The sequence below is a fragment of the Squalius cephalus genome (assembly GCF_949319135.1).
Source record: "Squalius cephalus genome assembly, chromosome: 25".
In the NCBI taxonomy this organism is placed as follows: Eukaryota; Metazoa; Chordata; class Actinopteri; order Cypriniformes; family Leuciscidae; genus Squalius; species Squalius cephalus.
The window spans coordinates 1689116-1703288 of NC_137146.1; the positions used below are offsets into that span (position 1 = coordinate 1689116).

At 36.3% G+C, this 14173-nt stretch overlaps 1 protein-coding gene across 2 annotated transcripts in view; it reads left to right on the top strand.

Moving 5' to 3' along the window:
• The window catches only part of kcnh2b (potassium voltage-gated channel, subfamily H (eag-related), member 2b), a 221447-nt gene that overhangs the window by 194554 nt on the left and 12720 nt on the right, over positions 1–14173 (top strand). The window contains exons 6-7 of one of the 2 annotated variants that reach the window (XM_079862475.1): positions 9983–10417; positions 11399–11789. In XM_079862475.1, coding sequence (XP_079718601.1) covers positions 9983–10417; positions 11399–11789 — 826 coding nt within the window. The remainder of the gene's footprint in view (positions 1–9982; positions 10418–11398; positions 11790–14173) is intronic. The other variant, XM_079862476.1, reaches the window with a different exon arrangement.

Genomic DNA, 14173 nt, shown 5'->3' on the forward strand with positions numbered 1-14173 from the left:
ACAGAAAATCGTGATGTTAATGTTTATCATATCTTCATTGTTGTTGCAGAAGAGCTGGGCGATAATATGGTTATGTGACAAGGCTGCATTTATTTGATTAAAAATAAAAACAATGAAATATTGTTATATGTTTTTACAATTTAAAATAGCTGTTTTATATGGAAGCTTGTTTCCGCCACAGAAACACATAAAAAATAAGACTTTATATCTTGCAATTCTGACTTTATAAAAATTCTGACTTTATAACTCGCAATTCTGACTTTATAACTCGCAATTCTGACTTTATATCTCGCAATTCTGACTTTATATCTCGCAATTCTGACTTTATATCTCACAATTCTGACTTTATATCTCACAATTCTGACTTTATAACTTGCAATTCTGACTTTATATCAAAAACAAAAACAAGTCTCAGCATTGAAAGCCGTGTACTAAGCACACAATTATATTGTTTTTATTATAATTTTATGTAGCCGATATGACAGACTTGCGCTGCTTATTTTGCACTAAACTGTATTTGTTTTATTTTTTTATCTTCCAATCATATTTCAAGCAACTCAAAACCATCATGTTGAACATCTGAAGTGTCTCAGCTGAAGGAAATAATACATTATTTATCGGCTTTAATATATGGGCCAAAATTTCGTATCGGGCCGATAATGATAACATTAAAAATTATCATATGTCAGTACCGATACCGATATGGTGGCCGAAATATTGTGCATCCCTAGTTGTATGTATTTCTAATGAAGATGCATCCAAGTTGATCATTAAATGAAACACAACTGAGAGCTCAGTTAAGTTTCCTGAGCTATAAAACCACAACTTCTGAGCAATAACATTTTCCTGAAGGCCAAACATCTAGAAATACAAATGAAAACCAACGCAAGCACATGACGCCTTTGGCAGAACAAACCAGAGCAAGACGACACAAACAAACTGGAGCTCGTACAGTAATTTGGCATTGCTTTATTATTTTCAGGATAAGAGACCATGGCTGTCGTGGACACTGTGTTTAGGCCTTTGTCTTGATTTTGTTCACCTTTAGCATCTGATCTGGATCCAGTTTGGTTGATATGAGTGTTACAGTGTAGATGGAGGGTTAATGAAAACCCACTGATCTCAGGACAGCTGCTAAAACTTTAAATACCTCCGTTTGAATCCTCTTAGTGAAATATGGAGATTGTAGGAGCTGAGAGGAGCTCTGAACCGCTGGAGAAGTGACTTAATTCCTGAATATCACTTCGACTGAACGCAGGGGAAAGCCCTGAATGAGATGAGCTGAGGAAGAGGATTGTGGGATTGAATAGGAGAGGATGCATTTGTCCTCTTAGATCAGTTTACACCACAGAAACGTCACTCAGCAGGATTATTCATTGGCTCTTTCTGCAGTTGCATAGTTTCACCAGTAGGTGGCGCCTGATGACTGTCTTTATGAGTGAGTCGTTTGAATCATTCGTTGAACCAATTTATCCAACAGCGCTAATTCATTTACCCATGAAACAACTGACTGTTTTAATGAGCGAGTCATTGAATCATTCACTCAACCATTTTGTTTCAAAACCCTTATTCATTTCAGAACAAAACAAATGGCTGTAGGTTTTTCTCAAATGGCTTTCTTTCTTCCGTAGAATGCAAAATGAGCAAAAAAGACATTTAGAAAAGAAAACAAAGCACTATAACAGTAGTTCATCTGACTCACACTCTATTCTAGGTCTTCTGAAGTCTTAATGTGAGAAACAGACCCATATTTAAGTCATTATTCATGCTAATCCTTCAAGCTAAAGCTTTGATGGCTGAGATTGTCTTTATTCTGGTTTAATATATTGCTGTTTCTATGAAACCAGATGGACTTGTGATCTGAGATGCTCTTGGTGCACTGATGCATTCAGATGAATATGACTGTGATCTTCATCTTTAACTCATGCTCTGTTTGAGATTGTGCAAGAGGAATGAATACAGAAGTCCATGTCAGATACTCTAGTCAGATCTATTTATAGTGAATAGAAAAAAGAGATGACATCACGTCTGTAGCTGTGTTTTTTAATGCAAGAAAATGCTCTGTCATGTATAGAGTCATTTTGATGAGGAACTATAAGTAATTTTCTTATTTCTGCTGTGATATAGTTCCATTTTTAGAATTATATATAATATAATATCATATAATAGGCCTTTCTTGTGTATCCATCACCTGAACAATTACGGTTTTTATGTCACAGGTAGCCAATTTTTTCCCATGCGCTTTCATGTCTTGATGTTGTTGATGGCCAGAATCCTCCTGAAATGTCTTTGATATCAGATGTAGAGAATCACATATCAGGGCTCGATAATTAACACTGATGAGGGTCAGTCCAGATTCACCACAGGTTCGAGTGCGGTCCCGTATTTGCCCACTTAAATTGATTTTCCACTGCACTTTTTACCTTTATAAATGCCTTTATAAAATAAATAATGTTTTAAATCAATAAAAAATCAATAGAGAAATAGGCAATGATGGTAAAAATGATACTTTTAAATATTAAACTTAAACCGCCAGTAGGTGGCGGCAAGTCACTGTCTTAATGAGTGAGTCATTGAATCAATTTCGTTCATTCAGTACTGAAAAGAGTGGCTGTATTTATGAACGAGTCATTGAATCATTGACTCACGCGACTCGTTCACGAATCAGTTGAAAACTGCTGTTGCTTTCTTTGGAACTATTATTTCATTGCAAAATAGAGCAAACAACTCTGACAAAACTGTTTAAAATGCACATCACTTAATAGGACCCTTTTTGTTGAACTGTTATATAAAAATCACATTTGCAATCTTGTGGATATTTAGGAAACATTGCATTCTTGCTCGTATAATATATGCCCAGCATTAAAAACTAGAGCTCACACAGGGTGTTTTTGTTCTGAAGAGAGTTTGAGTCTTAAATCGATCTCTATGCACAGTCTGTGTCTATATTTGTTCTTCATGCAAGTAAGTGCATGAATCCCTACTTTTACAAAGGTACAGTGTCGAGAACAGCAGTAATAAAACACGATAGCTGCACACGCTGCTCTTGTGGATGAAAAGATGAGGTAATTTGATAGTTTTATGTAAATGTTTAGCATTAATGATGTACATCTTCTTGATCATGTGACGTCATTCACCCACATCTCTAAACAGACACATGGATTTCCATTTCAGTTTATGACGTACGGACAATTTTGTGCATGCATTTTTCCCTTTCATATTAAAGTCCAGCTCATGTGGCAAAGTTTTAAACCAATACTGTATTTATGCCATGAAACAGAATCCAGTACAGAGTATTTTCGAGAGCTGTGAAATGAAGCTTTTCCGTTTGTATTTTTTAAAGACGTCTTTAAAGGATTCTTTGCAACTTATTAAAGTTTCTCATCAGCAGATGGAAGAGCGGCTCCTAAAGCAGATTAAAGAAGCCCGAAGCCCCGAAAACGCTGAACTCTCGCTGTCCTAAACTTAAGCTTTCAAATCCTCAACAGACCTGAGCGAGGAACTTCATTCAGACGCTGACCTTCACATGAGCTGTGAAATGTATATTTAATAAAAATAAAAACTAATTCAAACTATTGATAAAGACTATAATAGTATCTCAACGAGAGTCCTGAAGTCGCGGTAATGATGAAGATTTGAGAAGAAAGCTGCAGTCGGGGAAATCAAGAGAGAATTAGAGAAGATTAATGACTGACTGATTTAGATGCTCTTTTATTATTTTTACATGAACGTCATCTGTGATATAGAAGTAAAGGACTAATGGTGAAGAGTTTCTGATGACTTCAGTCTTCACTGTTTGATCCTTTCCTCATTGTATTTACAGTATATTATGACAATATGATTTTTCTCGGACATTTCTTTGTGAGATTTGAGTCTCTTGGCTCGAATCTTGTAGGATTGAATTATTTCTCTTGCGATCAAACCCAGAGGTGGTGAGAAACCGAGAGCTTGTTAAGTTGACAGATCCAAAGCTTCTGTCATTGTTTATAATAGAAATTGGGGCTCTTCAATATTTGATTTAGTGTTTTACCAGAGGACTTTCTCAGGCTGGCTCTGTCTCCTCAATCTTTTCACTTCCAGCCCATCAAACATCTGTTGACTCGAGGTTTCTGAGGGGTTTCATTCAGGTTTGAACTCTCAAATTAAATTCATGAAAGCTGCAGGTAAGAATAATATTATACTACAATACATCCACACACATCTATCTATCCATCCATCCATCCATTAATAGTAGTATTTAACAACAAATATTTATTTCTCCGCTAAAAATATATGCTGATTCCATTCTTTTTTTGTAGTGAAAAAAAAATATTTTAGTTAAATTCAATTGTCCATTTTTCAACATCCAATGATGATCATTGTTTTTTTGCCAAATCATTCAGCACACGTGAAATGAAAATAGCTCAAAAAGATCAAAACTAACTAGCAAATGGACAGAACAGACCTTTAGAAGATATAATTAACACACGGCACACATCCAGAGGGAAATCTCATCCTCCTAAACCTTTGTTAAATGTAATCAACTCTCCTAGGTGTCAGCATTGAAAGTTTTAGTGTCTTTTAATAGAATAAAGGGACATTTAAAGGAGCAGTTCAATCTAAGATGAGAATTAATATCAATATTTACTCGCCAAACTCACATTTTCCATTTAAAAGTGTGTTGAAATAAAAATATAAAAAAAAATAACCCAGCATATTTTAGAGTGTAGATGAAAAGAAATGGACGTTTCTAGTCCTAATTAGACTGAATGTACCTCTCTATTAGATGTCACAGATGACTCTTAATTTGTGATTTGGGTTAATGTACGATCGATCGCCCGACATTTCTCTTCAAAAATCCATCGCATCAATCATGATTCTGTCCCTCAACAACATTTATGTTAAATTGAACCCCTCTTTTTATAATGTTATAATCATAAACCTCTTTTTTGAAGTGCAGCTCTTCATCTCCAGTGAATGTGGGAATAAACAGGTCGTGTTTGGGGTTCTTGTAATGTGTTTTGACATCGTTTTGCTTCATGCTTCACTGGGGAGATTTGAAAAGCTTATTTTAGTTGCAGGGGTTTCTAAAAATAAGGCCTGAAGTCCCCGAGGAGGGTCTTGACGCGGGACGTGTCCGGCCATGAGCTCTAATAGGTGCTGAATGATGAGATCAGGCCTTTCGAGGTCAAGAGACCAGATGATTTCTGCAGAAGAGCTCAGGCGTGATGCCAGCTGATGTCCTCAGACTCCAGAGCCCCTTTCACACAGCGCGTTGATCCCGGGAAATTGCCGTAAAATTGCTAGAGTGGCTTCTGTGTGAACGCAAACACATCCCGGGATCGATGCCGGGATGGGGACCTAGTAACATTGCCGGGATCAGTCCCGGAACACGCCCTGTGTGAACAAAAGCCAGGACCAATGCCTTCACTGCAAAAAATGCTTTTCTTACTTCGTATTTTTGTCTTGTTTCCAGTCCAAATATCTAAAAATTCTTAAATCAAGATGCATTTACTAAATCTATTGAACTATTGCAAGTATACTTTAGGTACACTTTAAATTTCTTGCATTTAAAGACTGATATTATACAGAAATCACACTATCTGTGTGAAATCAGGCAGGAGAAAAGCAGTCAGTTGAGTTTGTGGCAAAACCTTTTACAGTGCTTGTATATTGTTGTCTTTCAATGCATATGATGATTCATACTCGGAAATAACTGAAACTACATTCATTACAAGATTATTAGTTAAACATTTCAAAATGCACCTGCAGACTATTTTTCCAGTCATGAAATTTGTCATTGAGGATTTCTAAAAAATACTGTGCAAAAATCTCGTTCTCGTGAGATAAATGTCTCGTCGCACTCCTCGTGAATATAGATAGATAGATAGATTGATTGATTGATTGATTGATAGATAGATTGATAGATTGATAGATTGATTGATTGATAGATATACATACATTTAAAATAACTATGTAAATTTGTAAATTGTATGTATGCATCTGTGTAATATGTATATTATGTATATTTTAGAGTATGTTTTGTTGATGTTTTTGTTATCGTAAACCTAATTTCTTTTTTTTTTTTAAGCACTAGTAAACACAACTCATATTTTCTCCAGAAAACACATGGATTCCAGCACAGATGTTCTGTTTGTGCTTGTGGAAACACTAGTGTTCGTCATGTCTTCAGCGAACAGCGTTTCTGCTCTTTTCAGAGTCGCGTCCCCGCCATCGCATCTGACGTGTGTTAGACTGCGGGACATTTCCCATGATGACTCACGCAGGAGTGTGTGTCGTGCTGTAAACCACTGTGTGTGAGAGCGGCACCTGCTCTCGCCCGCGGCCTGTGTGTGTGTGTGTGTGTGTGTGCAACACCTGCTGACCCCCAGAACGCCCCGCGTTTGACACTGACTGACATGAGGCTCTGATGCTCAGGCCTTTGGCAGACATGATCCTAACCCTAAAGATGTCTAACACTAAGACAGTGAAGCTGCAGATTAATGAGCGGTGTAAAGGTGGAGCTCCAGCTTTTGTGAGTCTGTATCTAAAGGTTCAGCTGGGCTTTTCCCATCTCCCATCTCTCCGTTCATGTGGGTTTGTCTCAATCTCAGCAGACGAGATGAAATGTGACATGAACATGACAGAAATTACTGTACGCTCTTAGAAATCTGACATTGACTGATGAGAGAGGCTGTGATTTATGTGATTTATTTATTTATTTCTGGAATTTATCTTTGAATGCAAGTTTTTGTTTTAAAGTCCTCCTGTAGTCTGTCTTTTTATCCCTTAAAACTCATCTTTAATCACCAAAATGACATATTTCAATGTTTTTTCCTTGTAAAAAAATTCTTCATGCCTTAAAATATCTTGAATGTAACTCGACACCCTCGCCTCATTTAGTATGCGCGGTTCTATGAATATGCAAATGAGCCCCGCCTCCACTCACTCACTCAGCTCAGAGATCCACTGGTTGACGATCACACGTTGATCTGATTGGTTACAAGGTAGTTTGTGACGTCAGAAACACCAGCGATTTCAAAGCGTGTTTTTGAGACTGTCTTTGGTTCACTGCAGTTTTAAGGAGGAAATACTCAGCAATGGTGTCGACTTATGAACTTACACATGATTTGTCTTAAAGCAGATTAAAAACATCACATAGACACATAAACAACATTAAAAGCTGGATTCTCACCACAGGGGGACTTTAAATCATAATAATTTTAATTATTGTAAAAAAAAATTTTTTTTGTGTTACTTTGCTATTGTTCATTTGTCTTTTTTCCTGTCAGCATAATTGAATCAGGACCCTTCTTGTATATGCATCTCTCAGACTGCCGTTTTGTGTAACGCGCACATAAATGGCCTGGTTGTCTGTGTGCATTTAATCATATCGCAGTAAAACAGCTGATTTTTGTGTAGCACTGAAAACACAAGTCAGGACGCGTCTGTCAGCGCGCCGAGCGTCTCAAAGACGTCCTGACAGTAGTTGCATGACAGCGCTGTTTGTTGTGCTATAATTATAATGTGTCAAATTGTGTTTCCAAACAGCTGTTCTTAAACTTAAACGCACTAAAATGTGCATGACGTGCATTTGTGCGTCAAAACACTTCATCATGCGGATGGGTGAGAAACACTCGTGAGTTTCTCCTAAAGCAGCTTTACATAAGACCATCATCAGAGGTCATGAGAGGTCAACTCCTCTCGCACACCAACACACACACACCTGTGTCAAACCACCCTCACTCGCTAGTGCGCTCGTGCTTTACATCACAATATTTCACTATATTACTGTTTTTGAAACCTTCACATGAACATGAATGTGTTTAGGGCTGTGATCTAATTAATTACATGCTATGATTAATCTGATCAGATTTGGCTGATAAATAACCCCCAAAAGATAAATTAAAGTCTTTATTGTGTTAAATGAGAAAAGCATCAAATTGACGTTACAAGAAGGAGCTTTAGAAAGAAATATTGCATTTGATTCAACATAGAATTTATTACACATAAAGTTTTAGGCTAAAAGGGACATGATTTTTTCTTTATTTTAGAAGCTGTATCTTAATCTGTATTTACAGACCAACAACTGTTTTGTTTACAACATTCTTTGAAATATCTTCTTTTATGTTTCGCAAAAGAAAGAAAGTCATACAGGTTTAAAAAGACATGAGGGTGATTAAATGATGACAGACTATCCTAAAAATAGGATTTTTTTTTTAAATGAAGTGAAACTTGTGGCGGTAAATGTCTAAATGATTCTAAAAGAGTCATTGATTCATTCGATTCGTTCAAACGGCTGATTCATTCAGGAACAAAGTAAATGACTCTCTTTAATGAATGAGTCATTGAATCATTGGTTCACCCGACTGATTTGTTCAAATCACGGATTCATTCAGAAACGAAACCCAGCAGTTCTGCTCTGGCTTTATAGGTAATATTTTTCTTGGCAAAACTGAGCAAAAACAGACAATATTGTGTCTAAAATGCAACACAATATTAATAACATTGAGATACTGTTGTAAGTTTTAGCATTTGAGAAAAAGCATTTGGGAAGATAATTCAGCGTGCCAGTGGCTTGTGCAAAACATTTATTGCATATTTTTGCAGATGTTCTTTGGTGTATTAATGTGACTCTAATGAAACGTTTCCAAACACAAGCAGCTTTGAAACTGAGAGACGGTCTTTGGTTCTCTGAGAAAATACTCTGCAATGCTGTCGACTTATGAATTACACATGCTTTGTCAGATTAAAAACTCCAAAATATAAACAAACATTAAAAGCTGGATTTCCACCACAGGGGGACTTTAAATTATAATCATTTTAATTATTGTAAAAACAAAAGTAGATTTTTATGTGATTATGTCGAATGATCTGATTTTGTGTTAATTTCCTGTTGTTCATTTAAATCTGCATAAATTAATTAGGACCGTTCTTGTATATGCATCTCTCAGACGGCTGTTTCATATTTCTGTGGTGTATTAAAGCCACTCTAAATGAAACGTTTCCAAACACAAGCAGCTTTAAAGCTTTACGTAAACAAATAAATACATTCTGTATTATGAATTTTTAAGGCCAGACAAGTGATTTGGTGGTCAGTTTGTAGAGAAAGACACACGCCTGCACACATATATATTCAAACGCACATATCTATAGACTAAACACGTAATACGCATGTGCACGCCGTCAGCCTTTTCACAGATTCACGTTTTTGAAGATGATAACGTTTTAAAATAATTTCAATGCTTGCTCCTTGGACCCTGTTTCTCGATTATCAAGCACTGGTGTCGTGCGGATGATCGGCCGGAGCGCATTGAGGGTTTTCAGTTAGAACGGTGTCGTGTTAGCGGCCCCTAAGTTAATAACTAATGATTTTACAACAGAAGCTTTAACTTTATCTGGACAATAACTTTATTCTAGATCTGCTGTGAAGCCAAACAGTCTCTGTTACTGTAATCTCCTATTATCACTGTAAAGCTGCTGTGAAACAATCTATATTGTTAAAGCGCTGTATAAATTAAGGAGACTTGACTAACTCTCTTCTTGTCCTGGTGATGAAGAAAATCTCTCCCTTTGCTTTGAACTTTGAGTGTCGTAACTTTGCAGATGTTGTTTATGCTCAGACAGCAACATTACACAAAGTTAGAAAAGTTCATATCATACTCAACCACCCCTTTAAATCTTCCCGGTAAATCGTCCGTTCTCTTCGATCTTCAATTTTAGGGTCATTCTGTTTTATATTGGCTCCATCAAGCAACTATATGAAATGTAAGATGAACTACTTAGGTCTTAATCTGCATTATTTTTCCATAGCTAATTCAAATTTTTTCTATTTTTTTTTTTTTTTTACACCAAGGATGACTTGAGGGTGGGTAAATCATGGGCTAATTTTAATTTCTGGGTGAACTATCCCTTTAATGCCACTCGAATGCAATGTTTCCAAACACAAGCGTCTTTGAAACGTCCCGTTAAATCCTCCGATCTCTTCTCTCCTCTAATCCAGGTTCTGTCTCTGGGCGCCGATGTTCTTCCGGAGTATAAGCTCCAGGCTCCTCGGATCCACAAGTGGACGGTCCTGCACTACAGCCCGTTTAAAGCGGTGTGGGATTGGCTGATCCTGCTGTTGGTGATCTACACCGCGATCCTCACGCCGTACTCCGCAGCTTTCCTTCTGGACGAGGAGGATGAGGTCTCCATGCAGAACTGTGGATACTCCTGCAGTCCTCTCAACGTGGTGGACCTCATCGTGGACATCATGTTCATCATCGACATCATCATCAACTTCCGCACCACATATGTCAACGCCAACGACGAGGTGGTCAGTCACCCGCTGCGAATCGCTGTGCATTACTTTAAAGGCTGGTTCCTCATCGACATGGTGGCCGCGATCCCCTTCGACCTGCTCATATACCGGACCGGGGAGGAGGTGAGTGCTGAGGTGAGGGGAATCATGCAGAACTCTCTGGCTCTTGTGGACGCTCTTCATCTTTCCAATGCAAATGTTGTGGGCTCTAATGAAAGCTTGCTTGAGATGTTGCTCTTTTGTGTTTTCATTTGATGCTTTGAATTAAAGTTTCTGCTAATTGATTGTTGGTGCCATTCTGAGGCCAGAAAATATAGGCCAAATCACGGTAACACTTTATTTTACAGTGTCCTTGTTACATATGTTACATGTACTTACTATAGTAAAAACAGTAAATTATGCATAATTACATGCAACTAACCCTCAACCTAATCCTACCCTAACCCTATAGTAAGTACATGTAGTTGCTTAATATTACTGCATTCACTCACAAAAATACATGTTTTATATATTTACGGTAGGAAATTTACTAAATATCTTCATGGAACATGATCTTTACTTAATATCCTAATGATTTTTGGCATAAAAGAAAAATAATTTTGACCCATACAATGTATTGTTGGCTATCGCCACAGATAAACCTGTGAGACATGTGACTGGTGACGTGATCCAGGGTCACACATATATATATATATATATATATATATATATATATATATATATATATATATATATATACGATATGAATCTGATGTATTGCATATGAAAATGAAAGGAAAGGATTATAAGATGTCAGGTGAAGATATGTGTGAAAAAAGTATAAGTATTACAACGCATTTATAATAAAGATGTCGATTTTTAAAGATAAAATTGTAGAAATGAAAAAGAGTGTTTTTCCATGTACCCTCTCGTCCCAGACGACCACCCTCATCAGCCATAATGCAATAATATTTAACATTTTTTACAGTATTTTTGATCACTGAGCAGAAGAGACTTTTTTCAAAAACATGTTTCTAGTGTTCCTTTAAAACTCTACATCTTTGTTATGATGCTTAAATTATTAAAGTTAAAATTGTAGAAATGAAAAAGTGTTTTTCCTGCATCCTCTCGCTCCAGACGACCACCCTCATCGGCCTCCTGAAGACGGCGCGACTCCTACGGCTGGTGCGAGTGGCTCGTAAACTGGACCGTTACTCTGAGTACGGGGCGGCCGTCCTGTTCCTGCTCATGTGCACCTTCGCTCTGATCGCGCATTGGCTGGCCTGCATCTGGTACGCCATCGGGAACGTGGAGCAGAACCGCTCCATCGGCTGGCTTCACGCGCTCGGCGTTCATCTGGGCAAACAGCACAACATCAGCATCCCGAGATCAGGACCCAGCATCAAGGATAAATACGTGACGGCGCTATACTTCACCTTCAGCAGCCTGACCAGCGTGGGCTTCGGGAACGTGTCGCCGAACACCAACTCAGAGAAGATCTTCTCCATCTGCGTCATGCTCATCGGATGTGAGTGTGTTTCAGTTAGTGATGCACGATGTATCGGCCGTCATATCGGTATCGGCCATATGTTCATTTTTAATATTATCGTTATCAGCCCAATAAGAAAATTAATTTTAAATTGTGACACTATTTTCATGGCAAATTCTAAATTCCATATTTTATGTTTTTTTTTTTTTTTTTTTGGGGGGTATTTTTAAGTTTTTAGTAATTTCCATCATCTTTAATGGTGGTTTTATACCATTTTACATTACATATAGGGATGCATGATATATCGGCCACCATATCAGTATCGGCCGATATATGTTCATTTTTAATGTTAGCGTTATCGGCCCAATAAGAAAATTTGGCTGATATATTAAAGCTGATAAATAATGGATTATTTCCTTCAGCTGAGACACTTCAGATGTTCAACATGATGGTTTTGAATTGCTTGAAATATGATTGAAATAACATCAAAATAAAAATACAGTTCAGTGCAAAATGTTTGGACATAAAACTACATAAAATTATAATGAGAATAATGGCTTTTAATTCTGAGACTTTTTTTTATTAATCAAGCTCTCAAAAATGATATAAAAATTTTGGATTTAAATTTATCGGCCAATATCGTTTATCGGCTTTCAAATATAAAGAATTATCCGTATCGGTCAACATTTTCATATCGTATCAGTTTTATTATCTCCGGATCTCTGTTATGATCAGTGACAATAAACTTAGATATTGAGTACATGTTCATCATAACAGAGGTGTTATTCAAGTCTTTGTGTGTATAAATTGCCATTTTAAATGTTTTGATTAACTTAATAGATCCCGAGAACACAAATCAAGCATAATAGACCCATTAAAGCAGGTCTAAGTTTTGACCTTCATCCTAAATATTCTTGCAGCTCTGATTAAACCTCATTACAGATGTGCTTGTTTGTTCTGTAGGCTGTATTTTTAATAGCTCTTTTTAGTGTGCACTATATGATCAAACCTCATCATGCTGATGAAACATCCTCCCTTTTTAATTTTCCGTTATATATCAACCTGATAGCTCATTTTTGAAGGTCTTGATCGCAGCAATTAATGATAAATTGCCAATTTAATATCCCTGCCGCACATATATCAGACCTCAGTGGCCGTGAAGTAATTTCCGTTTTTATGGCCGGTACAAGCATTTATCATCGGAGCTGCAGATTTACATTTTGTTATATGGCAAAAGTTCAAAAGGGCAAAATCAACATGATTTCTTCCATCCGATACAAGATTTTAATTTAATTAATTAGCTTGTTCAAAGCTGAAGTCACCAGACTGTAGTGATCAGGCTCAATATTCACTGAACCACTACAGACAGACTCATTTGCTCAATTGTTTTTACTGCTTCTATTGGGTTTGTTTCTTTCTTTAGTGTGTTAGAATAAATCTCATCAGGAATCGGGTCCAGGTGATATTTAACCACATCATATTTTATTTTATTAGATTTATTAGATTTTTAAATTTTACATCGTAACATTATTTTCATGACAAATTATAATTTCCGTATTTTATGTCTTTTTAATTCTTGGTATTTTTAAGTTTTTTTGTAATTTCTCCTATTTTTAATGGTGTTTCTCATTACTGTAATACAGCAATTTTATACTGTTTTACATTACAACTAGGGATGCGAGATATATATCGGCCACCATAAATGTTATCGGCCTGATGAGAAAATTTGGCCAATATATTTATTTACATATATAAATAGTTTCATATACATTTTATATATATATATATCAATTTGGCCAATATATTTAAGTAATGTATTATTTCCTTCAGCTGAGACACTTCAGATGCGCACTGTTCAACATGATGGTTTTAAATTCCTTGAAATATAATTGAAACCACTTCAAAAAAGGAAAATACAGTGAAGTGCAAAATGTTGTGTTATACATACTACATAAAATGATAATGAGAATAATGGCTTTTAATGGTGAGACTTTTGTTTTTGTATTCAGGCTCTCAAATATTATATAAAAATTTAGATTCAGATTTATCGGCCAATATATCGGTTATCGGCTTTCAAATATAAAGAATTATCGGTTATCGGTATCGGCCAAAAATGTTCATATCAGTGCATCCCTAATTACAAATTCTGTAATACAATGTTTTTACCTGTTAAAATCAGCACAAAGTAAATACAGTTCAACCAATACCACTGAGATGTACAAATACCCCACAGAATAAATAATAAAACGTAATTTTTTTTGTGCATTTTATAGTAATGAGAATGATATTTTGTTTAGCATTACATTAAAAATGAGCTTAATTATCATGAAAATAATGTCACAATGCACATAATCTTAGTAAAGTGGATGTAAAGGTCAAATCTCCAGTGCTTCACACTACAAAAGCAGCAAAAACAGCAGCAA